Source organism: Rutidosis leptorrhynchoides, chromosome 3 (assembly GCF_046630445.1).
Source record: "Rutidosis leptorrhynchoides isolate AG116_Rl617_1_P2 chromosome 3, CSIRO_AGI_Rlap_v1, whole genome shotgun sequence".
Classification (NCBI taxonomy): Eukaryota; Viridiplantae; Streptophyta; class Magnoliopsida; order Asterales; family Asteraceae; genus Rutidosis; species Rutidosis leptorrhynchoides.
In genome coordinates, this window is record NC_092335.1 from 361,628,363 (window position 1) to 361,655,000 (window position 26,638).

Consider the following 26,638-nt stretch of genomic DNA (forward strand, 5'->3'; position numbering starts at 1 on the left):
CCAATCCCAATCTGCATGTAGATTGACCCAATCTGCATGCAGATTGACCCAATTTGTATGCATATATTAGGTGGATTTTAAGAAAATCTTAAAAACTGTATTTGTAAAGTAAGTTTCAAAAAATTTAATTAAATAAGATGTTGCAGGGAGTAATGATGATGATGATGATAGAATGGGTAAACACAATGAAGACACGGGTAACGGTGATGATGGACTAATTCATTCAGGTAATTGATTTATTTAGCAAAAATTATTTTTCTTCACAATGATTCATAAGCAGATTAAACTCAAAAACTACATGCAGATTTAACCTCCAAAAATATGCATGCACAAATTATTAAAAAACCCAACCAGATTTATTCGATCTGCTTTTCGGATTCACCAAACCTGTTTGCAGATTGACCAAACCTGCTTGCAGATTAACCCAACCTGCTTGCACATTAATCTCGTTCTGCTTGCAGATTGACCCAATCTGCTTACAGATAATTGATTTTGAACTGAATATTAAAAAATTATTCTGTTATTTGCAAATTATTCTGCATGCAGATTGACCTAATCTGTATGCATATATTAGGTGGATTTTAAGAAAATCTGAAAAGCTATATTTGTAAAGTAAGTTTGAAAAAATTTAATTAAATAAGATGTTGCAGGGAGTAATGATAATGATGATGATAGAATGGGTAAACACAATGAAGACACGGGTAACGGTGATGATGGACTGATTCATTCAGGTAATTGATTTATTTAGCAAAAATTGTTTTTCTTCACAATGATTCATAAGCAGATTAAACTCAAAAACTACATGCAGATTTAACCTCCAAAAATATGCATGCACAAATTATTAAAAAACCAACCAGATTTATCCGATCTGCTTTTCGGATTCACCAAACCTGTTTGCAGATTGACCAAACCTGCTTGCAGATTAACCCAACCTGCTTGCACATTAATCTCATTCTGCTTGCAGATTGACCCAATCTGCTTACAGATAATTGATTTTGAACTGAATATTAAAAAATCATTCTGTTATTTGCAAATTCATTTTCTAGTATTAAATTTATTTAAAAAGTCGCAAACATTGATAATATAGATGGATCCTCGGATATTGAAAATGGAAGCACAGGGAGTGACGATGTTAACAGTGATAATATTGGATATGTTGATCTTGATGAAGATGTTAACATTGAACAAGAGAGGGCTAAAAAAAACCAATTATTCAAAGAAGAAGGAAGTCTGAACGAATCCTTTTAAAAAAGCTAAGCAAAAATGTTGTGGTTAAATATGGTGTTGGTATGAGTGTAGAAAAACCAATTGAGATAAATAATGATTCAAAAATAGACAGTGAAAATGAAAATGAAGGAGATCCGACCAAAAAGGAGTTGTACGAAGTTATTGATACAATGTTAAAGGATACAGATTTAAATAAGGTACTTTAAAAAACATATGAAAAATATTATTACTTATTCTTAATATACAACTATTAACATTTTTTTTTTTGCCTTATGATATAGGCAACTTTAAATACAGTAATGTCACAGCTTGGTGAGTTAAAAGTGTATTTTTTTTATTTTAATTAATTAATATCATTATTTTATATATGTTCTCACATTTGACTGAAATTTTGTGTGTGGATTTAGGTGAACATTTTGGGATGGACTTGACGCATAGAAAAGGTCGAGTGACGAAGATAATAAATAAGATTTTGGGATTTGATTAGTTTGTCTTGTAATTTAGGTGAAGCAGAAGAAATTATCTGTCACAATGACTTCTAGTTAATTTGTTGGAATGTTTAACAATTTGTACAAAACTTGTTTGTAAATTCTAAATCTTTACTCATAAACCTATTTTAAAATTTTTAAAAAAATACAAACTGTACGACAGATGAAGGTGAATTTAGTAGATGAATATAGTGAATAAAGGATTATTAAAAAATTAAATCTGCATTTATAAATTCCGCAAAAATAGTTCTTAGCAACCAGTTTGGGTTCAATCTGCAAGCAGATCAAGTTCAGTCTGCAAGCAGATTGGGTTCAAAAACACCAATAGTAAACTAAATGATTTTATAGAGTTATAATCTGTGTGCACATAATATGTAAAAAATAACAATAAGATATAGAATTTGTGTGTAAAAAATTGCACAGACAAAATGAAAAATATAGATCAAAAAGTAAAAAAAAAAATCATCAAAACAATAATAGGTTCTCAAAACAAATTCAATAATAGGTTTTCAAAACATCTTCCTCAGTTTACTTGTGTCTCCTATCTTATTAATACCAAAACTATAACCTAAATTGTCCATTGCAAAATCAATAACCTGCAAGCAGATTGGGTCGATCTGGAAACACAATATTTAGAATGTGCTCCGTTAAAATCTACAAAAACCTATATTGTCCATGGCTGCTACCCCCGATTGCAAAATTTTTAGAATGTGCTCCGTTAAAACCTACAAACACGGTTAATATAGAATAATTAATTCACTAAATAAATAAGTACAATAAAATAAAATAATCTTAAAAAATGTAAATAAATATTTATATAATAATGATGCAGTACTTGATCAATTTTGAATGATTTATTTCAATTTTGACAAGTATTTGACTGAAAAACAACTTCTCTAAGGTCATGTTGCATTTGTTTCTAGTAAAATTCAACAAAAATTGAATTTCCTTAAAAATTCACCTTCATCTGAAGTACAGTTTGTGTTAACTCTAGATTCTGCTCTCTTGATCACTTCTTCAGTAGTCCTATATAAATCATAACACAAAATTCAGTTGTTGAATTATTTTTGTATAAAACTATAAATTCTTTAAAACAAACCTTTGCCTTGGTAATTCTGACGGTGGGCCATGGATATCATTTGAAAGATCTATTCCAGACCTTGAAACAGAACCTTGTTTGTTTCCAATAGCTGCTGCTCTTTTAGCATTCTCTTCTGCAATTTGCTTTTCTCTAATCACTTGTTCTTTTAAATTTGGGCAAGATCTTACATTATGCTGTGATTTACCACAATGTTTGCAACTTTTGTGAAATGCTGGACCTTTTTTATTAATAGCTTCTTGACGAGCATTTGTAATTCTCCTGTTTCCACATCCTTTGTTCCGAATATCTTGTGGTGCATGAACAGATATGTTGTCTGGCTGAGGAAGTCCAACCAAAGCAGGTATCAGGTCATTATTAGAACCCATCATTGAAGTTTCTCCAGATTCACTAAAAACCTTATCTTTCAAATCTTTTATTAAATCTCTATACACCTTCATCTTTTCTGGATCACGCATATTAAGATGTACGCATTGGTCTACAAAATAATAAATATCCTTAATATTCATCCCCAACGATCCATTATGATTTAAAAAAGAAAAACTTTGTCGATCATTTAAATGTATAGATTGTAATGATCAACGTCTCTTGATATACTTGGATGGTAATATTGTTTTGGGCACATCATCCATTCTAAGAACATATAAAATGTGGCGGAAAAAATAACCAACCCTCTCATACATTTTGCAGTTGAAAAAAATTTCTTTTGTTCTACGATTGACAATAACATCACTGAATCTTGGAATCGACTCATCGAAATAATAAGGATTTGCAATTCTGTCAATAGTCTCATCAATGCTTAAAGTTTTAACACGTGTGTCCCCTATACAAAACTTTGTAGTATCCTCCGACAGTTTTTGTATTTTATAACTCATATAGTATCTAGTAGCAGCTTTCATTTGACCTTGAATCATAAAGAAAGCTGCACGAGTAAACACTTTACCTGCATGCTTCTCCATAGGATGTTGCGTTTCAATTTCGGGAGTAGTATAAAGAGACTCGTGATCATTCTTAGACTGCTCATATCGTTGTATTTCCATAGCAGTTTCAAAAAAAGATATAAATTCAACAAGAGTTGAACTCCTACTCATTAATTGTTGAAAAACATGATTCTCACTCTCTGGCCGAGAAGATGTTCTCATTAAACCAGACATATCCCAATCCCTAAAATAAGCTGGAATCTATTTTTGTCTAAGATTAAACATGTCAATCAACCAATTATGATCATCAAGATTGTATTTATGGAGAATTGAAAACCAACGTCGATCAAATTCATCAGGATCCAACTTATCAGTCCAAACAATATTAGAAATATCAGATTTAAAACCCGCTCTAGATATTGCATGACCAACCTACATTAGGACAAATGAATCAAAAAACAAAATAAAAGATACATATAAAATTGTTGATTGTAAACATAAGAAGATTAAACCCCAAAACTGATTGCAGATTGGACCCAATCTGCATGCAGATTGCACCCAATCTGATTGCAGATTGAACCCAATCTGCTTGCAGATTGAACCAATCATAAAAAATGTGGAAAAGATAAAGAATCAGTTTACATAGATAAAGTACCTTAGATGTAATTTTATCTGTAATGTGCCAGATACACAACCTATGCCTAGCTGTAAGAAACACAGATTGAACTGCAGTCAGCATTGAAGGATCTTGATCTGTCATTACAATTTGAGGTTCAACAGGAAAAGCTTTTTTGAAAGCTTTCAACAACCAATCGTAATGTTGAACATCTTCCTTTGCTAAAAGAGCGGCACCAAATGTAACACATTTAAAATGGTTATCAATACCAGTAAATGGTATAAACACCATGTCATACCTGATAAAACGTAAAATAAAAGTATTACAAAAACTAAACATATACATAAAAAGATTAAAATACAAAATGATATTAATCTTCACACAGACTGTCTAGAAAAAATAAAATAAATAAAGAAAAGAAAGAAAAACTAAATAATAATACCTGTTTGTACGAAAGTTGCATCAAAAGATATTGCATCTCCAAAAGACTTATAATTTCATTTTGAAGTTGCATCTGCCCAAAAAGCACCAGCTAACTCCTGACGTTCACCTTTAAGTTCAGTAAAATATTCAAAAAAAAAAGTCAGGATTACAGTTCTTCTTAGCAGTTAACATCTGCACAAACATCTTTGCATTTGCTTTCAAAATATACTTATTGACATCACTTTTCCAATTCTTGCAATCATTTTTAGAAGCCCCAACAAGTTCATGACCACCATGAACTTTTGTCAATACTCTGTAACTTTTATTTGGTCCGATACCCGATTGTCCTAACTGAAATAAAAAGCACTTTTGAGAATTGGAAAGTTTCCTTTGAGATTTCAAATGCTTGATATGTTCTGGAGGGACCAAAATATGGTTGTGCTTGTCTGTAAACTTAAAAAGTTGATATTTATTATCGGAATTTAGATTTATAACAAAACAAGCACAACATCCAACTTTCTGTGATGGTCTTTTCCTTTTCTTTGGTTTCTTTTTGTAGTTATCATTATCACCAGTAGACACTTCACCCAAGTCTGCAACAGAAACTTCAGCACTACATATCAAATCTTTTCTTGTATTCTTATCTTTATCTTCTTTAAAACTATGTTTACTACACAAAAAATATTTGTGAGTCATCTTCTTATTCCCTGAAGCATCTTCAGCCCATTTTGAAGATGATTTAATAGCTTCAAAACCTCCTTGAATAGCATACTCACTATAAAAAGTAAATGCACTTTCAATAGAATCAAACACCATCCCAACTAATGGCTTAACGCTATCAGCAACCGTGGGGGTCCAAAACCTTTTCTCAGCAGTATTTATAGATTGAACACCAACACAATAATTTTCTGGGACACAAATACCTGTAAAATGAAAAAAAAGATTGACATTTTATAGCAAAGTACAATGTGTACATAGACTGAATAACAATGTGTACATAAACTGAATAACAATGTGTACATAAACTGAAGTGAATCCATCATACAGATTATTATTGTTGTGATTCAAACCAATCTGCTTGCAGATTGAAACAAATCTGCTTGCAGATTGAACCCAATCTGCTTGCAGATTGAACCCAACCTGGTTGCAGACTGAACCCAACCGGGTTGCTCTCAAAAATGACTTTTAGTTTGTATCTTGCCAAAATTGACATTTGAAGTTTCAGACACGCTTCATTTGTTCCATTTTCTCATCTTCTTCTCCTCAAATGTACTTACATCTAGTGAATTCACCTTGTAAAATCACCTATAATATCTGGTAAATTCACCTTCACCTCAATCTGTATCTAACACCTTCAGTCTGTATAATCATTAAGTTTACTATTGTTGTGATTGAACCCAATCTGCTTGCAGATTGAACCCAATCTGCTTGCAGATTGAACCCAACTTGGTTGCAGGATTGAACAAACCTGCTAACAACCCATAAAATTAATTTTGAAGCTATACACTTTCTAATGCCCCGTCCTAATTCATCAGAATGAATACATTACATTTGGTTACATCGTGAGGTAATTGACCTCTATATGATACATTTTACAAATATTGCATTCGTTTTTAAAAGACAAACTTTCCTTACATCGAAAGTTGACGACAATGCATACCATTTCATAATATATCCAACTATAATTGACTTAACAATAATCTTGATGAACTCGACGACTCGAATGCAACGTCTTTGGAAATATGTCATGAATGACTCCAAGTAATATCTTTAAAAATGAGCAAATGCACAGCGAAAGATTTCTTTCATACCTGAGAATAAACATGCTTTAAAGTGTCAACCAAAAGGTTGGTGAGTTCATTAGTTTAACATAAATAATCATTTCCATCATTTTAATAGACCACAAGATTTTCATTTTCATTTCTCATAAATATACGTCCCATGCATAGAGACAAAAATATCATTCATATGGATTGAACACCTAGTAACCGACATTAACAAGATGCATATAAGAATATCCCCTATCATTTCGGGAAATCCTTCGGACATGATAAAAACAACATCGAAGTACTAAAGCATCCGATGCTTTGGATGAGGTTCGTTAGGCCCAATAGATCTATCTTTAGGATTCGCGTCAATTAGGCGTGCACTAATTCTCAAAATTAGTGATGTTCCCAAATTCTTAGGCTACCAAGCAAAAAGGGGCATATTCGACTTCGATCATTCAACCATATAATGTAGTTTCGATTACTTGTGTCTATTTCATAAAACATTTATAAAAATTTCGCATGTATTCTCAGCCCAAAAATATAAAGGGTAAAAAGGCAAATGAAACTCACCATACTGTATTTTGTAGTAAAAATACATATGATGACATTTAACAAGTGTAGGGTTGGCCTCGGATTCACGAACCTATATCATTTATATATATATTAACACACATAATTGAAATCGAACATATTTATATATATATATATATATATATATATATATATATATATATATATATATATATATATATATATCATTTTTATATTAATATCCTATATGTTTCATATATTCATTTTGTATATTTAAAATAAATAAAAATATAAATTTTGATATGTTATATGTATTAAATATATTTTGTATATATATACATATCGTTTGTTTTGTTAAAATTATAATAATACTAAAATAATATTAGAAATGATAAAAATAATAATAATGATAATAATACTACGAATAACAATACTAATACTTATGATAATAATAATAATAATGAAAATAATAATAAAAATAATAATGTTGATAATTCTATTAATATTTATGTTAGTAATTATAATAATAACAACAATAATAATTATAATACAAGTAACAATATCAATAATTAATAATAACCATAATAATAATAATAATAACAATAATAATAATAATAATAATAATTTTTGGTAATGAAAAACTACCTCAAAACAAGCTTTAAAAATAAGATGTCACCAACAAGGATTGAACCCGCGTCCACTCGCTCACCCGCACACACCTAAACCATTCTGCCATAAGTGCTTTTCTGTTATCTTTCAATACCCACACCTATTTATTCTATTAGCCCGTCCTATGATCAAGCCCATGAATAAATTGGAGTTGGGTCTCGGCCCAACAGAAATTTAAAAGCCCTTGGTCAAACAGTCCATTAACGGCCCATTTTGTATAACTCCACCCATTAATTTAAAAGCCCAACTGATTCTATTTATGATTAGAAAAAAAAAATGCAGCAGGCTGGGTTCGATCCGGAGACCTCTCGTTCACTCAACACCCACTCTAACCATACATCTATTGTTACTTTTCTGGTGTAACTCAGTTTCTAATTATATATGAACCGTATATACATGTTTCCTTTTCTTCTTCCAAAAAAAAAAAAAAAAAAAAAAAAAAAAAAAAAAAAAAAACCCAAAACTATTCCCTTATCTTCACCACTTAATCAATTATCAATATCATCTATCTTCATCATGTATTATCGACATCAATCATCATCATTAATCGTCATCACAGCTCGTTATCATCAAGGATTTTCATTTCATCACTAACGTATAACAATCATAATCGTAGCATAATTATCATCGTATACAGTCACGTAACATTATGATAATCATTATCCTTCATTCCAACTCCATCATCATTATTATTCGCGTTTTATGTATCATCTATCATCATATGTGATACCATCATCATCATCAACATATCACCTCCTCGTCATTATTACACGATCATCATCATACCTTGTTATAATCTTCCTCTTCGTTCCAAATATCCATCACCATCCATTGTAAACAGAAGGGATGTTCACGACAGGAACAGCAAACCAGAAACATATCCTTCGCGAATTGGAGAAGAGAGAGAGGAAAACGGAGAGAGAGAGAGAGAGGAGAGAAATAAAGAGGTGGTGACGGTTTGAGTAGTAATGATTGAGTGACTGATGGTGACTCAAATGGTGATGATGGTGGTTCAATGGAATAAAGGTCGATGCATGTGGTGGAGATTTGGGGTGGTATACGGTGAAGGTTCACGGTGGGGAGAGTGGCCGTAAGGTGATGGGTTGTGATGGGTTTCATAATTAAGGTGTTGGTTGTTTTAGATGGTGGTTCATAGTGGTTGGGCTGTGGTGAGAATCTTGTTCATGTTGACAGAAAACAGCAACAAACACAATGAAAATTGAAATTCTATAATGGCTTTGGTTGGTGATTGTTCATGATAAAAAAAAAATATGTAAGATAGAGAGAGGAAATAGGTGGAAGTTGTAAGGTGGCAAGGGTGGTGTGGCGGTGGCCGGCGGTTGCAACGATGGTGACAACAGCTAGTACGATGGCAGGGATCAAGATTGAAGTGGTTGGTGAATGTTTTCTATGTATATGCATATCCTGCGATATATATGCATAGAATTATATATACATATAATATATAATTAGATATATAATATTTAATATATATAATATATAATATATAATAATAATATTATTATTATAATATAATAAAAGTTTATCATGTGGAAAAGGATGGAGCAGTACTCAAATAGCAAAGCCATCGGCTGATTTGGCTTTTTCTACCGACGATTTTCACGGAGCGTGTCAATTGCTAAACAGTTAACGTATAAAAGTGTTCCTAAAAATCTCAAATTTTTAGCTTGAATATATTTAATTATTTTAGTCATTAACTGTTTGAAACCTGATCAAAAAGATTCGATAATTATTTCTTTTATGTTCCAATTTATATGTACGGAGTACAAAAACTTAGATTGAAAAGGTAAAAAAAAATATTTATCAAAACTACTATCTTTTTAATCAAATTTTGGAACAACTTTTATTTTAAAACTTCATATATATATATATATATATATATATATATATATATATATATATTAGACCTATTTTAAAAATAATTAAACGTCAACCGAAAGTTACAGACATTTACCATTTAAGCTCAAAATTAATTATATTTAATATACACTATGTATATATATATATATATATATATATATATATAAACAGTTTTAAATAACAAAATTTACTACGCACATAAATATATATTAAATAATTAAATTAAATATTACAATATATATATACAAGAAATATACATATTAAATAATAGTTTTAATTACAATGTATTTTATTGTACATATTTATTTATAACAAAAAAATGTATATAATAGTTTATTAATGTTCATGTTGTTATATATATTATACATATATTTATATATACACATATTTATATACATCCACATATTTACAAGCAATAGTTCGTGAATCATCGGCGACAGTCGAATGTCACATGAATATATGAAAATAGTTCAAACTTTTTGAGACTCAACTTTACAGACTTTGCTTATCGTCTCGAAATCATATAAAGATTAGGTTTAAATTTGGTCGGAAATTCCCGGGTCGTCACCGTACCTACCCGTTAAAGAAATTTCGTCCCGAAATTTGATCGAGGTCGTCATAGCTAACAATAAGAATGTTTTTATGACGAATATGAGTTGATATCTAGAGTTTTATCATTATTGATGAATATAGATAAAAACGATTCAATTATATGGAGCGTTAGAGTGAAGCTGTCACAAAAGATTGAGATAGAGATTTAACTTTTGATGTAGTCACGGTGGATTTCCGAAATTCAAGGAATGAAAAATCTTCGAAATCTATATAAGATTTGATTCTTTGGTAATTAAAGAAATAGGATCTTCTTTGATTAAATGCGATGATCTGCCTCGATTGCACTGTCTGACATTTCACTATAAGTCCACCCTCTTTGTTTCCTTTATATTTTGGAGTTCCATCCTTTTGTTTTCTCTTCCCGACATTAAGTCAAGCGAATAATGATCCAGAATTTGTAGGTATGAAGTTTCAAATGAACATGACTAATGTTCAAAGAGAGAAATTGTAATAGCACGATCTTGATTGGTTAAATTACCAGATTTTAAGAGAAAAGATAGAACTATCAGGAAATTATGTTCTTGATATGTTTATATATTAGATAAAATGTAAGAGTCGTGTAAAATGGCATATGATGACGTTATGATCTGTGAATCATCACGTTCCATTAGAAACTCAGCATGACTTACTGTAATATAATCACGTTGATCAAGTGTCATTATATTATACTAACTCATGCATCAATTTCCAATACTACTTCAAAATCATTCATAATTCAAATTCAAATTTTTCAGAATGTTAGAAACTAAAACAGTTTCTTTTATGATATAACACAGATAGAGCGGAGCGATAATTAATATCGGACAAAAATATTTATGAAGATATTTTCAGAAATATTGAGGATATTAACAAAGAAAGATACGATGATATCTTAGAATTTCAGAATCAAATTGTGATGAAGAAATTCATTCACGATAATTTAGAGTGGTTAAGAAGTAAGGTATTCGCTAAAGATTTCATCAGAAACAGAATCATCAGAATTCTTTATGTACAAGTTTAGTACTTCTGATTTGTTCAGAGTCTCCTTCATGGTTTGCTCAATCCATTTTTCCAGTACAAATTTCCCATTGAGTGTTTCCAACACTCCATTCTTTATCATTAAACTTTTGACTGTTAAGACAGTCTTCAATTTTTCACTACTTCATCAGCTTTTTTTTAAAGTTCAATGTATTGATTCATAGGCTGAGTGCTTTTCAGAATTTCAGATTGGAAGATCATAATTCTAAGAGATAGATGTTATATGTATACATATAACTGTTGATGTAAAAAACGCTGCGAGATTCAAATTACTGATTGCTGATTCTCAGTAATTGGTATGTCAATTCTTGTTACAAGATGCGGATGACTATATGATAGGGTTTTAATGAACAAATATAATGATTTTTCGGAGAGACTTAAGCCAATGAGTAATGAAGTTGTTGGTAAGTTTACTGCTAATGTGGCGGAATATAAAAGGTTCTCCGGTAACGATGATGAAAGGCAAATTTATATATCGAGGTTATAATAAGGCTACTTCGAATGAAAGTCGAAGTTGATTTGCTAGAGTTGTGACAAAATTGGCTAATTTTGGAAAAGGATTGCAAAGTTATTTTCGGTAATAACAACGCCAAAGGAGCTAGCACAGATACGTGTTGAACGTTTACTCAGGTTCCGATTATTTTCAGGTGCATAACTATATGCATAAATCTTTCTTCTCGTAGATGAAGTGCGGTTGGTTCATCCTCTCGATTTAGGTGTTTTCATGAATCATGAAAGGTTTGAACGCAGATTTGTAATCGTCAAGATACAAATGAGGTTTAAGATGAAATCAAGTTGCAAACTTGAAGAATTGTTTAGTTTCATATGTTATAATCAATATTTTAATTCATTTTAATTGTCCAATGTGATTAGTCCACAGTCGATAGTCCACAGTTTACAGTCCAATAATTCATATATAGTTTAATATATAATATTCGAATTAATTAATACGTATCGTGACCCGTGTACATGTCTCAGACTCGATCACAACTCAAAGTATATATATTATTATAGAATCAACCTCAACCCTGTATAGCGAACTCGATCATTACAGCATATAGAGTGTCTATGGTTATTCCAAATAATATATATAGATGCGTAGATATGATATGTCAAAATCTTGTATACGTGTCCCGATATTTAAATTTAAATGCGTAAATAACGGTATTTAAATGACAATAAATAAAGTGCGTAAAATAAATAACAGAAATTAAATGACGATAAATAAAATTGCGAGAATTAAAATTGCGATAAAATAAATTGCGATAATTAAAATGTAATACGGAATTAACAGTTAGCTAGGAACAGTTAGCTAGGATTTCGTTAGCGTGGATTCTTAACAAAATTTCTCATAGTTAATTTGTTTGTTTCTAACAAATTTTATTTTGTCCAACGTTTTCTTCATTATGCCACTTGTTGGATTCTGATAGATCAAAATCCAAATATGAAATTGAATGGAAATGGTTATTCTGCGGTGAACGGATACGTATATCTGTGGATGTAAGTAGGATAGTAAATGACTGTTGAATCAGATTCGAAGAATGTACAGTGTAACTTATTAATGTGAAATCTAAATATTCCTCAGGTATTACCTACCCGTTAAAATATTTTCACCATTAACAGTTTGTACGAAAGAATTTTCAATTACAATCTTTATGAAAATATATATACATATATATTTTCTTCAGAGGTAATTATGGATTTAATGAGTCAATATGATATTAAACTCATTTGATTTTCGGTTTGAGCTAGAATAAATAATCTCTAAAACTTTTAGAAACCACATATTCTTTGGAGAATATTTCTTCAATGAAGTTATGGATCAATACTTCATCGTTCATTGTTGTTGGTACTCCTTGGTATCTATGGTGCGTATGATGTTGATGTTCGAGATACAAATTGTGATGTTGAGGTGTGTGATGCAGACGTTGTTGTTGGTGGTACTGGTTATGCTGCTGGTGTTGCCGCTGGTGCTTGTAATCTTTGCACCATATTCTCCAAAGTCGTAACCCGGGCGCGAAGCTCGTTGACTTCTTCTATTACACCGGGGTGATTGTCGGTTCGGACGAGCGGATAAATAAAATATAGAATTTGGTTTAGTATATAATCATGACGAGATACTCTGAAAATGAGAGAGAAAATGAGAGAGAAAATGGTGTTTCGGATAGGTTCGCCGGTAAGTGCGTCAGGTTCTTCGCTAAGAGGACAATATGGTGGATGAAAGGGATCGCCTTCTTCTTGTCTCCAATGACTAAGTAGGCTACGAACCCAGCCCCAATTCATCCAGAATAGATGATGGCTGATTGGTTGGTCCATTCCGGTCACACTGCTTTCGGAGCTTGAGTGGGACTCCGTGTCGGAATCCGAGGGACTTGAACTAGTAGCGAGTTCCATTTCGTACGATTGAATAAAGGATTTTTCGATATGAAATGATTTTCGGATATCAGATGATATTCTTTTTACATAGAATACCTATATATATATAGGACAAAAGGTTGCGTAGATTACGGAGGGATTTACGGAATATGTCATGCAATTCTACAGTAACAGATACGCTATGTTATGAATCATCAGATACGCTAAGATATGAATTTTGTCTATACACTATCGATGCACTAAATGCAGTAAGACGTGTCTAGACTAAGAATGATAAGCAGGTAATTTTCTAAGAATGATAAGCAGATACTTTTCGACACGAAATGATAAGCAAAACTTTTGACATGCAGACACGGTCGAAGTCCAGACTCACTAATGCATCTAAACAACTATCAGTTAGACACACTAATGCAAGACCTGGTTCGCTAAGACCACCGCTCTGATACCAACTCTAATGCCCCGTCCTAATCCATCAGAACGAATACATTACATTTGGTTACATCTCGAGGTAATTGACCTCTATATGATACATTTTACAAACATTGCATTCGTTTTTAAAAGACAAACTTTCCTTACATCGAAAGTTGACGACAATGCATACCATTTCATAATATATCCAACTATAATTGACTTAACAATAATCTTGATGAACTTGATGACTCGAATGCAACGTCTTTTTAAATATGTCATGAATGACTCCAAGTAATATCTTTAAAAATGAGCAAATGCACAGCAGAAGATTTCTTTCATACCTGAGAATAAACATGCTTTAAAGTGTCAACCAAAAGGTTGGTGAGTTCATTAGTTTAACATAAATAATCATTTCCATCATTTTAATAGACCACAAGATTTTCATTTTCATTTCTCATAAATATACGTCCCATGCATAGAGACAAAAATATCATTCATATGGATTGAACACCTGGTAACCAACATTAACAAGATGCATATAAGAATATCCCCTATCATTCCGGGAAATCCTTCGGACATGATAAAAACAACATCAAAGTACTAAAGCATCCGGTACTTTGGATGGGGTTCGTTAGGCCCAATAGATCTATCTTTAGGATTCGCGTCAATTAGGCGTGCACTAATTCTCAAAATTAGTGATATTCCCTAATTCTTAGGCTACCAAGCAAAAAGGGGCATATTCGGCTTCGATCATTCAACCATATAATGTAGTTTCGATTACTTGTGTCTATTTCGTAAAACATTTATAAAAATTTCGCATGTATTCTCAGCCCAAAAATATAAAGGGTAAAAAGGAAAATGAAACTCACCATACTATATTTTGTAGTAAAAAAATACATATGACAACATTTAACAAGTGTAGGGTTGGCCTCGGATTCACGAACCTATATCATTTATATATATATTAACACACATAATTGAAATCGAACATATTTATATATATATATATATATATATATATATATATATATATATATATATATATGTATATATATATATATAAATCTATTAGTTATATCATTTTTATATTAATATCCTATATGTTTCATATATTCATTTTATATATTTAAAATAAATAAAAATATAAATTTTGCCATGTTATATGTATTAAATATATTTTGTATATATATACATATCGTTTGTTTTGTTAAAATTATAATAATACTAAAATAATATTAGAAATGATAAAAATAATAATAATGATAATAATACTACTAATAACAATACTAATACTTATGATAATAATAATAATAATAATAATAATAATAATAATAATAATAATAATAAGGAAAATAATAATAAAAATAATAATGTTGATAATTCTATTAATATTTATGTTAGTAATTATAATAATAATAACAATAATAATAATTATAATACAAGTAATAATATCAATAATTAATAATAACCATAATAATAATAATAATAATAATAATAATAATAATAATAATAATAATAATAATAATAATAATAATAATAATAATAATAATAATAATAATAATAATAATAATAATAATAATAATAATAATAATAATAATAATTTTTGGTAATGAAAAACTACCTCAAAACAAGCTTTAAAAATAAGATGTCACCAACAAGGATTGAACCCGCGTCCACTCGCTCACCCGCACACACCTAAACCATTCTGCCATAAGTGCTTTTCTGTTATCTTTCAATAACCATACCTATTTATTCTATTAGCCCGTCCTACGATCAAGCCCAAGAATAAATTGGAGTTGGGTCTCGGCCCAACAGAAATTTAAAAGCCCTTGGTCAAACAGTCCATTAACGGCCCATTTTGTATAACTCCACCCATTAATTTAAAAGCCCAACTGATTCTATTTATGATTAGAAAAAAAAATGCAGCAGGCTGGGTTCGATCCTAGGACCTCTCGTTCACTCAACACCCACTCTAACCATCCATCTATTGTTACTTTTCTGGTGTAACTCAGTTTCTAATTATATATGAACCGTATATACATGTTTCCTTTTCTTCTTCCAAAAAAAAAAAAAACTAAAACCCAAAACTATTCCCTTATCTTCACCACTTAATCAATTATCAATATCATCTATCTTCATCATGTATTATTGACATCAATCATCATCATTAATCGTCATCACAGCTCGTTATCATCAAGGATTTTCATTTCATCACTAACGTATAACAATCATAATCGTAGCATAATTATCATCGTATACAGTCACGTAACATTATGATAATCATTATCCTTCGTTCCAACTCCATCATCATTATTATTCGCGTTTTATGTATCATCTATCAACATATGTGATACCATCATCATCATCAACATATCACCTCCTCGTCATTATTACACGATCATCATCATACCTTGTTATAATGTTCCTCTTCGTTCCAAATATCCATCACCATCCATTGTAAACAGAAGGGATGTTCACGACAGGAACAGCAAACCAGAAACATATCCTTCGCGAATTGGAGAAGAGAGAGAGGAAAACGGAGAGAGAGAGAGAGAGAGATGAGAGAAATAAAGAGGTGGTGACGGTTTGAGTAGTAATGATTGAGTGACTGATGGTGACTCAAATGGTGACGATGGTGGTTCAATGGAATAAAGGTCGATGCAGGTGGTGGTGATTTGGGGTGGTATACGGTGAAGGTTCACGGTGGGGAGAGTGGCCGTGAGGTGATGGGTTGTGAAGGGTTTCATAATTAAGGTGTTGGTTGTTTTAGATGGTGGTTCATAGTGGTTGGGCTGTGGTGAGAATCTTGTTCATGTTGACAGAAAACAGCAACAAACACAATGGAAATTGAAATTCTCTAATGGCTTTGGTTGGTGATTGTTCATGATAAAAAAAAATATGTAAAATAGAGAGAGGAAATAGGTGGAAGTTGTAAGGTGGCAAGGGTGGTGTGGCGGTGGCCGGCAGTTGCAGCGATGGTGACAACAGCTAGTACGATGGCAGGGATCAAGATTGAAGTGGTTGGTGAATGTTTTCTATGTATATGCATATCCTGCGATATATATGCATAGAATTATATACACATATAATATATAATTAGATATATAATATTTAATATATATAATATATAATATATATATAATATAATAATAATAATAATATTATTATTATAATATAATAAAAGTTTATCATGTGGAAAAGGATGGAGCAGTACTCAAATAGCAAAGCCATGGGCTGATTTGGCTTCTTCTACCGACGATTTTCACGGAGCGTGTCAATTGCTAAACAGTTAACGTATAAAAGTGTTCCTAAAAATCTCAAATTTTTAGCTTGAATATATTTAATTATTTCAGTCATTAGCTGTTTGAAACCTGATAAAAAAGATTCGATAATTATTTCTTTTCGGTTCCAATTTATATGTACGGAGTACAAAAACTTAGATTGAAAAGGTAAAAAAAAATATTTATCAAAACTACTATCTTTTTAATCAAATTTTGGAACAACTTTTATTTTAAAACTTCATTTATATATATTAGACCTATTTTAAAAATAATTAAACGTCAACCGAAAGTTACAGATATTTACCATTTAAGCTCAAAATTAATTATATTTAATATACACTATGTATATATATAAACAGTTTTAAATAACAAAATTTACTTCGCACATAAATATATATTAAATAATTAAATTAAATATTACAATATATATATACAAGAAATATACATATAAAATAATAGTTTTTATTACAATGTATTTTATTGTATATATTTATTTATAACAAAAAAATGTATATAATAGTTTATTAATGTTCATGTTGTTATATATATTATGCATATATTTATATATATATACACATATTTATATACATCCACATATTTACAAGCAATGGTTCGTGAATCATCGGGGACAGTCGAAGGTCACATGAATATATGAAAATAGTTCAAACTTTTTGAGACTCAACTTTACAGACTTTGCTTATCGTCTCGAAATCATATAAAGATTAGGTTTAAATTTAGTCAGAAATTCACGGGTCGTCACACACTTAACATGTATTCTATATTGTTGATGTTATGTAACTAATTATTCTTGTAAAATCACCTATGATATCTTGTAAAATCACCTATGATATCTTGTAAATTCACCTTCACCTTAATCTGTATCTAACACTTTAATCTGTATGTGTACAAAAATGACTTTTAATCTGTATCTTGCCAAGATTGCCATTCAAGTCTCAGACACGCTTCATTTGCTCCATTTTATCCTCAAATGTACTTACATCTAGCGAATTCACCTTGTAAAATCACCTATAATATCTGGTAAATTCACCTTCACCTCAATCTGTATCTAACACCTTCAGTCTGTATAATCATTAAGTTTACTATTGTTGTGATTTAACAAACCTGCTCACAACCCATAAAATTAATTTTGAAGCTATACACTTAACATGTATTCTATATTGTTGATGTTATGTAACTAATTATTCTTGTAAAATCACCTATGATATCTTGTAAATTCACCTTCACCTTAATCTGTATCTAACACTTTAATCTGTATGTATACAAAAATGACTTTTAGTCTGTATCTTGCCAAGATTGCCATTCAAGTTTCAGACACGCTTCATTTGCTCCATTTTATCCTCAAATGTACTTACATCTAGTGAATTCACCTTGTAAAATCACCTATAATATCTGGTAAATTCACCTTCACCTCAATCTGTATCGAACACCTTCAGTCTGTATAATCATTAAGTTTACTATTGTTGTGATTAAACCCAATCTGCTTGCAGATTGAACCTAACCTGGTTGCAGACTGAACCCAACCGGGTTGCTCTCAAAAATGACTTTTAGTTTGTATCTTGCCAAAATTGACATTTGAAGTTTCAGACACACTTTTAGTTTGTATCTAGTGAAAATTCACCTTGTAAAATCACCTATAATATCTGGTAAATTCACTTTCACCTCAATCTGTATCTAACACCTTCAGTCTGTATAATCATTAAGTTTACTATTTTTGTTATTGAACCCAATCTGCTTGCAGATTGAACCCAATCTGCTTGCAGATTGAACAAACCTGGTTGCAGATTGAACAAACCTGCTCACAACCGATAAAATTAATTTTGAAGCTATACACTTAACATGTATTATATATTGTTGATGTTATGTAACTAATTATTCTTGTAAAATCACCTATGATATCTTGTAAATTCACCTTCACCTTAATCTGTATGTAACACTTTAATCTGTATGTGTACAAAAATGACTTTTAGTCTGTATCTTGCCAAGATTGCCATTCAAGTTTCAGAAATGCTTCATTTGCTCCATTTTATCCTCAAATGTACTTACATCTAGTGAATTCACCTTGTAAAATCACCTATAATGTCTGGTAAATTCACCTTCACCTCAATCTGTATCTAACACCTTCAGTCTGCATAATCATTAAGTTTACTATTGTTGTGATTGAAACCAATCTGCTTGCAGATTGAACCCAACCTGGTTGAAGATTGAACCCAACTTGTTTGCAGGTAATTGCCAAGAAATGTATCTATAAAATTCACCTAATCAATCTAAAAACATAATACTAAACAATTTAATCAATCTAAAAACATAATACTAAACAATTTTTTTTAAAACAGTACAAACTAACTTCAGTATGAACAAGTATGAACAGGCCAAGATATGTACTCACAGTCACCCTCTGAATCAATAAACTCGAAAACCTCCAAGTCATTAGCTTCACGATCACCCTCTCCATAATCATTATCGGCATTCGAATCAAGCAACACGATACGATCTGATTCATTACCATCATCATTTAGAACAGGATGACAATCAGCGAAGTTCGAAAATGTAGAACTATGATTATGTGAATCTCCCATTGAATTAAATGAAAATCGATCAAAAAAAAGATCGGAAAAAACTGTATTGTCGAATGGGAACTGGAATGAATTTATACCTAATCCATAATCCCTAATTTGAATAACGAAAATACCCCTGACTGTGTAAAACAGATCGGGGGAAAATTCGCTAGAAGTGCCGTGAAAAATGGTTGGTGCTATAGGTTCTCTACATACCCAAGTTCTCTAGGGATCCTTTCACTATATATATATATATATATATATATATATATATATATATATATATATATATATATATATATATATATATATATATATAATTTCTTCATAGAATTATTTTCTCAATAAATTAACATGATCCTTATAATTAATTTTCTTTACTTCAATACTCGATTAAAAACTCTAAGGTTAGTATATATCTTCTTTTTTTCCATACAATTTTAAAATAAAGTCTACGATTTCTTAATACTATATTACGGTTAGTATGGATGTGTCTTGTATATTTGTTTTTCTTGTTTTCTTCCTCATTCGATAAATCTTCTTGATAGTAGGTTTTAAATAATCAAAACTTGTATGTGATAACGATTGTAAACAAGTATCATATTAGTTATTGTGATAGGGTAACTATCGTAAACAAGAACCATCCTATTAGTTATTATCGTGATATAGTCATTTGAAGTTTTGATTACTACTTTAATTTTAAACTTGGATTAATTTTATCTGTATGTTAAGTATTTCATTTATGTATGTCATATATGAATAACTATATGAAGTGTGTTGTAAATATGATAATAAAATAATATATATTATTTTTTCAAAAGAATATAAACGGGTCGGTTTTTTATCTGAACCGTTTGAACCGACGCTAGAACCAAACCGAACCTATAACAACCCGAAAATTTCCGATAAAATTTAAACAAAACCTATACATGATTTCATTTAACTTCAAACGAATTCCGACGATTCACGAACAAATAATTTTAAAACTTGAAAAATACGACTTAATTTTTATAACTAAAAACTGTAAAACTTTATACAAGATAATATTATTACTTTTGTTATTATTATTAGTATTAATATCGGTATTCTTAATATTATTATATGATTTAAATTATTATTACTAGTATTATTATTACTAATATTATTATTATTATTGTTATACTTATTATCATTATTATTAATATTATTATTAATTATCATGTTAGTTATATTTATTATTATTATTAACATAATAATAATAATAATTATTATTATTATTATTATTATTATTATTAGTATTATCATTAAAATACTTATATTTATTAATACTAAATAAATATAAAAAAAATGAATCAGACATTTACCTAATTAGGTATCTGCTTTTGGAATTATTTTTTATATTCAAGCTTTAAATTTTTATTCCTACTGATTAATTCCATAATCGACCACTAACATTAAACAAGTAATTAGGATACTGCACTACACGTTGGATTAACAACAACATAACAGTTATATAATGATAGGAGGTTGCTGTAAATTGGAAATCAAAACAGAAAAAAAAACCTTTAAACCTCTGTTCTTGCTCAATTATTCAAAAACTTCGATATCGAATCCAATTTCAAAATCCTTAAATGCAATTCTGTTAGAAATCCTTTACTCAAACTATCCATAAAGTTTCAGCCTTCAATATTTCAAAATGAGATCGAATTTGAGAGTCAAAGTTCAATTTTTAAAAGTCAAACATTTTGTTCTTCATGAAATTCGTATTTTATTTGATGTTTCCAGTAAAATTGATGATTGATAAAGTTTCTAAGAGTGATTTCAAACCTATTTCATATAGGAATTTTATTCTAAAACGTTCAAAAAAATGGAAATCAGTATTTTTTTTTTTTTTAAAAGCTGCAACAGCAGTTTCTTATTTTTATTTTTATTTTTATTTTTTTGTTGTTAATCAATTAATCTCAGATAATCGTTTATCAATTGGATATTAAATCCTAAAATCAAGTTTGTAATTGACATTAAGATTAGAAGGATTTTTGAAATCGATTAATTCTTGAAGAAGATAAAGAATAAACAATTACAGATAGGTTATATATTTAAACTCGGGGTATTAAAACAGAAAAGGAGATACAGAGGGACGGTTAAGAGGGTTTGTGTGGAACGAGAGGTCACGGGTTCGAGCCCGGTCTGGTGCAAAATTTTTTAGAAAATGCTTTTAAGAGGTATACACTTTTTTTTTTTTATTATTATTATTATTATTATTATTATTATTATTATTATTATTATTATTATTATTATTATTATTATTATTATTATTATTATTATTATTATTATTATTATTGCTGCCGCCGCCGCCGCCGCTACTTGAATCATTATTGTCATTTTTACTATTAATATAAGTATTATATTTTTATTATTAGTATTATTATTATTATTATTATTAAGTATTAGTATTAGTTTTATTAGTATTCTTGTTATTATTAGTATTATTATTATTATTAAAACTAAAATTATTATTATCATTTTAAATATTATTATCATTATTATGATTAGAATTATTATTATTTTTAAAACAATACAAAATATTATTATTATTATTATTGTTATTAGTATTAGTATCATTTTAATTTATATTATCTAAACTTTCATTTTTATTTAAAACTATCTTTTTATAAAAAATTAACATTTTTATTAAAGTTATTATAACCTTTACTAAAATTTTTATTTAGATTATTATTATTATTATCATAAAAAGGTACAACTTTTTATATTACCAAATAAATACTAAGTTGTGTAGAAATATATTTAAAACCTATAACTATATTTATATTATTATAATAAACATCGCTTATTTATTTAAAATATATCTAATTTACTATTTTAAAATAACGTATAATACAACAAGCATATTATTAATAATAATACATATAAATGTGTTCGATTACGATTATACGTGTTAATATATAAACTTGATATAGGTTCGTGAATCCGAGAACAACTCTGTACTTGTTCAGTGCCATACTATACATATTTACTACAAACTATCGTATCTTATCGTGAGTTCATCTGCTCCCTTTTTATATATTTTTGGGCTGAGAATACACGCGCAACTTTTATAACTGTTTTACGTACTCAAACTTTTATGCTGAATACGTGCTTTGTCATGCTAAATCCCTGCCGTAATATCGTTAATTGCTTGGTGAATGCAAACTTAGTTATTATGAATAGCGCTATTGAGAGTAACGTCTCTAATCATTTGACCTCTGGTCTTTGATTACATAATAATGATTCAAACTGACACTGACTGTTCAAGGTGTCTCGGGGTAAAATTCTGTTTAGTCGCGATATTACAAACTACAGCAACTCTTTAGATTGATATGATGGGTATCAATCAACTTTAAACTTAAATCTTGTGGTCTAATGCTATACTGAACTATTGATTTATGATAAACCTATGAACTCACTCAACCTCGTGTTGACTTTTTAAAGCATGTTTATTCTCAGGTACTTAAATATTGCTTCCGCCGTATATCTGCTGCTTTGATAATGATTGCTTGCTATGCTTGAAGTCTTCATTACATATCATATCAATTAAAGACATTTAATGCTCTAAATACAATGTAATCTATTTATCTTCCGCTGCAAAACTCAATAAAACGTCTCATATAGAGTCGTTCTCGTTTATACATCTGTGATTTGATATAATTAGTCACAAATACCCCAAGCCCTATTTGGGGGTGTGACAGAACCAAACCATATATTTATGGTCCGGTCCTCGGTTCCTATTTTCATAAAACGTTGGGTTTAGCTCCGGTCCGAATATAGTATAGTCTGGTCCGAGTATGGGCCATACACAGCCCTAGTTAAAAATACCAATCATCAGATGAAGCATATAACAATGAAACATTTTAAAATTCAAATACCAAACCGACATTGTGGAAAACCATACACTAAACCTAAATAATGCATTTAAGAAGAAAACATTCAATGATGGTGAGACTTATCCAAAATGGATCACTCTTCACCTATTTTCTTAAGGTTCACCTATTTTCTTTTAAGGTTCATATCATTCTTACTACAATACTTAATCCAAGTTAATTGTTAATAAATAAATATAAAATATTATGTGATGTTGTAGCTTAAGTGCCAAAACTGTGGGCAATCAACTGAAAAGGAGACATGTTTGAGCCTGAACCAAAATACTAGGTCTCTTAAGAAAGTAACTGTCCATCTAAAGCGAAAGGTCATTTTCTAGTTTACCCATTTTAAATGTATTTATAAAGATTGTTTTCTAGTTTTTTATTTTTTGTCTCACTAATCTTGTTGCATACAGTGCAAGTTCTGTTGAAAAGGATGTACAATAACCCTGATTCCAGGAAAAGAATCACCCTTAACTATTTTTAAATGAGTCAAACAGGTCTTTCCCCTCTCATGCTCTTCCAATTTAACTGTTATGAACCACTTAATGGGTTTACAATTTCTGACGCTTGGAAAACGAAATCATCTGTAAATTTTTTCGTATGAATAAAGTAAGCATCTGTATATTTTTCAATTAAAAACTTTATTTATACGAAAAAAAACTTACAGATGACTCCGCTTTTCAAGCGTCAGAAAAGGTAAACCCACTAAGCGATTCATAACCATTAAATTGGAAGAGCATGAGAGTGGAAAAACTTCCTATTAGACTCATTTCAATAGTTAAGGATGATCCTTTTCATGGGATCATGATTATCGTATCTTCTTTCCAACAGAACTTGCACTGTATGCAACAAAATTAGTGAACCAGACAAAAAACAAAAAACAAAAAAAAACAAAACAAAAACTAGAAAACAACCTTTACAAAAATGTTTAAATGAGTAAAAACTAAAAAGATGTAGAAAACTAGAAAATGACCTTTCGCTTCAGATAGACAGTCACTTTCTTAGGTCTCCTTTTAAGTTGTTTGCCCACACTTTTAGCACTTAAGCTACAACAGCACATTATATTTTATATTTATTTATTAACAATTAACTTGAATTAAGTATTGTAGTAAGAATGATATGAACCTTAAGAAAATAGGTGAAGTTTGGATCATCAACGCGGCCATTATTGGATGACAGAAAATAGGTGAAGTTGAACCTAAATAGGATTGATCTTTTAAAGTTGATGACAGAAGACTTCACAGACATTGGATTAGTCACAGCCTCTTGTTTTATGCTTTTCTTGAGTGGGCTATATTCAGTTGTGGTATTATAAACAATACTACCTGATGTCATGATGGAAGAAGCATGGAAGCACACTGCAACAATTTAGTTGCGTTAGTAATCTTAGAGATATGATTTAGTATATGTGAAATGTGTATGTAATGACACATAGAACTTGAAGATAACAATGTACCTTAGTAGAATACATAATTTGCAATGATGAGATATCTTTATCTAGATCAATAGCATGCGATTCGCCATCCTGACAAATAGTTTATGTTTAGTTAAAATATAATTGGGGTAAGGATGCGAGTATTATAAAGATATTAATCACAAAAGTTAGAAGGATATCTCATTCATAAAACTAATTACCTCATTGAGAACGTATTCTTCATTGAACAACGCTAAAGATTGAGCGTCAGATTTCACATCTCTTACCGTGTACGTTGAATACCGGGTGTTAGAATTAATTGCAACAACTTAAAACTCAAAAGCATCTTTCTTCAGGTTGATCTTGATCATCACCCATCGCTTTATGTAGTTCATAAGCGAACTTGGAAACATACTTGGCAATATAACTTTCAGAAATGGATCAATGAGGCCAGTATTATTAAACACTTGAATAGGAATCTTAAACCTACACATAAAACATATATGATTTTACTACAGACAGTATAGTTGTGATTTATTTTTTCTCCAATATATAAAAGACATTAGAACCTTTACATACCGTGTTTGAAATTCAGAGATAGCCGGTTCATCTATGTCTATGATAATCCTCGTAAAGGTCCAATATGTAGAAACTGTGAGACCTATTGATATGGTGACCAATAGAAAGGACCAAGCTAAATATGATTACAGTTTTTAAGATAATTATGTACAAAATGTTGTAGTAGTAAACTTATTTTAAAGAAAATATAACCTCATACCATTGTACTTGTAACCTCCCCATCAGGATGATGATCTTGAAAGTGGATATTGCGAAAGAGTAGTCAAATAAACTTCACCATTTTAACACCACTTGAATCTGTCTTCTTCCAAGCTGCCCATTTAACCTTCTTAGACCCTAATTTCCCAATCAATGGTCCATAAACCTTATGAAGATCCACACTTTTCCCACATCATGTAATGGTACCAATCCCCTACGTGCAACTTCTTCATTATATGGTGCACCTATACTCATTATAGTGACTTTTTTCCTTCGCTTGTTCTTCTATTATAACCCATATTGCAATTAGCGTCCCTCCAGTTTTTTTTTGTGCATTCAGAATTCTTTGATATGCAAAACATTGCAATCATCCGTCCGTCTAAATTCCTTTAAAAAGGTCCGTTAAGTCTTGATATGTGCATTGCATGTAAAGGTAAAATCGTCATTTTATCCTTCTTCATCATCTGAAGCCCAGTACTTGTTGAACTTGTTCTTCCAAAAATTACAAACCCTAATTTTTTTTTTTTTTTTTTTTTTAAAAAAAACCAAAAACTAAATTAAAAAAAAAAACAAAATGTTTCAATCTTCACTAAAATGTAGTGCAATAGAAATTTGTAATATCAAAACAAAATCATCAAAACACCCTGGGTAT

At 30.1% G+C, this 26,638-nt stretch overlaps 1 protein-coding gene across 1 annotated transcript; it reads right to left on the bottom strand.

Annotated features, from left to right (window-relative positions):
- Positions 1 to 3,392: 3,392 nt before the first annotated feature.
- LOC139901234 (protein FAR1-RELATED SEQUENCE 5-like) lies at positions 3,393 to 19,917 on the bottom strand. Its single transcript, XM_071883963.1, has 7 exons — positions 19,728 to 19,917; positions 19,001 to 19,133; positions 18,841 to 18,896; positions 4,976 to 5,696; positions 4,390 to 4,648; positions 4,072 to 4,166; positions 3,393 to 3,978 (listed from the first exon to the last, which is right to left on the bottom strand). Exons 1-7 carry the CDS (start codon positions 19,915 to 19,917, stop codon positions 3,393 to 3,395), a joined length of 2,040 nt encoding a protein of 679 aa, XP_071740064.1.
- Positions 19,918 to 26,638: the final 6,721 nt, after the last annotated feature.

What these genes read in the sequence shown, in the direction of transcription:
- LOC139901234 (XM_071883963.1), bottom strand. Translation starts at nt 19,917, where the DNA reads ATGGGAGATTCACATAATCATAGTTCTACATTTTCGAACTTCGCTGAT. An exon ending in CAGATAAAATTACATCTAAG is followed by an intron (nt 4,167 to 4,389) that starts GTACTTTATCTA and finishes GTCCTAATGTAG; the next exon opens with GTTGGTCATGCAATATCTAG. An exon ending in GATGAATTTGATCGACGTTG is followed by an intron (nt 3,979 to 4,071) that starts GTTTTCAATTCT and finishes AGCTTATTTTAG; the next exon opens with GGATTGGGATATGTCTGGTT.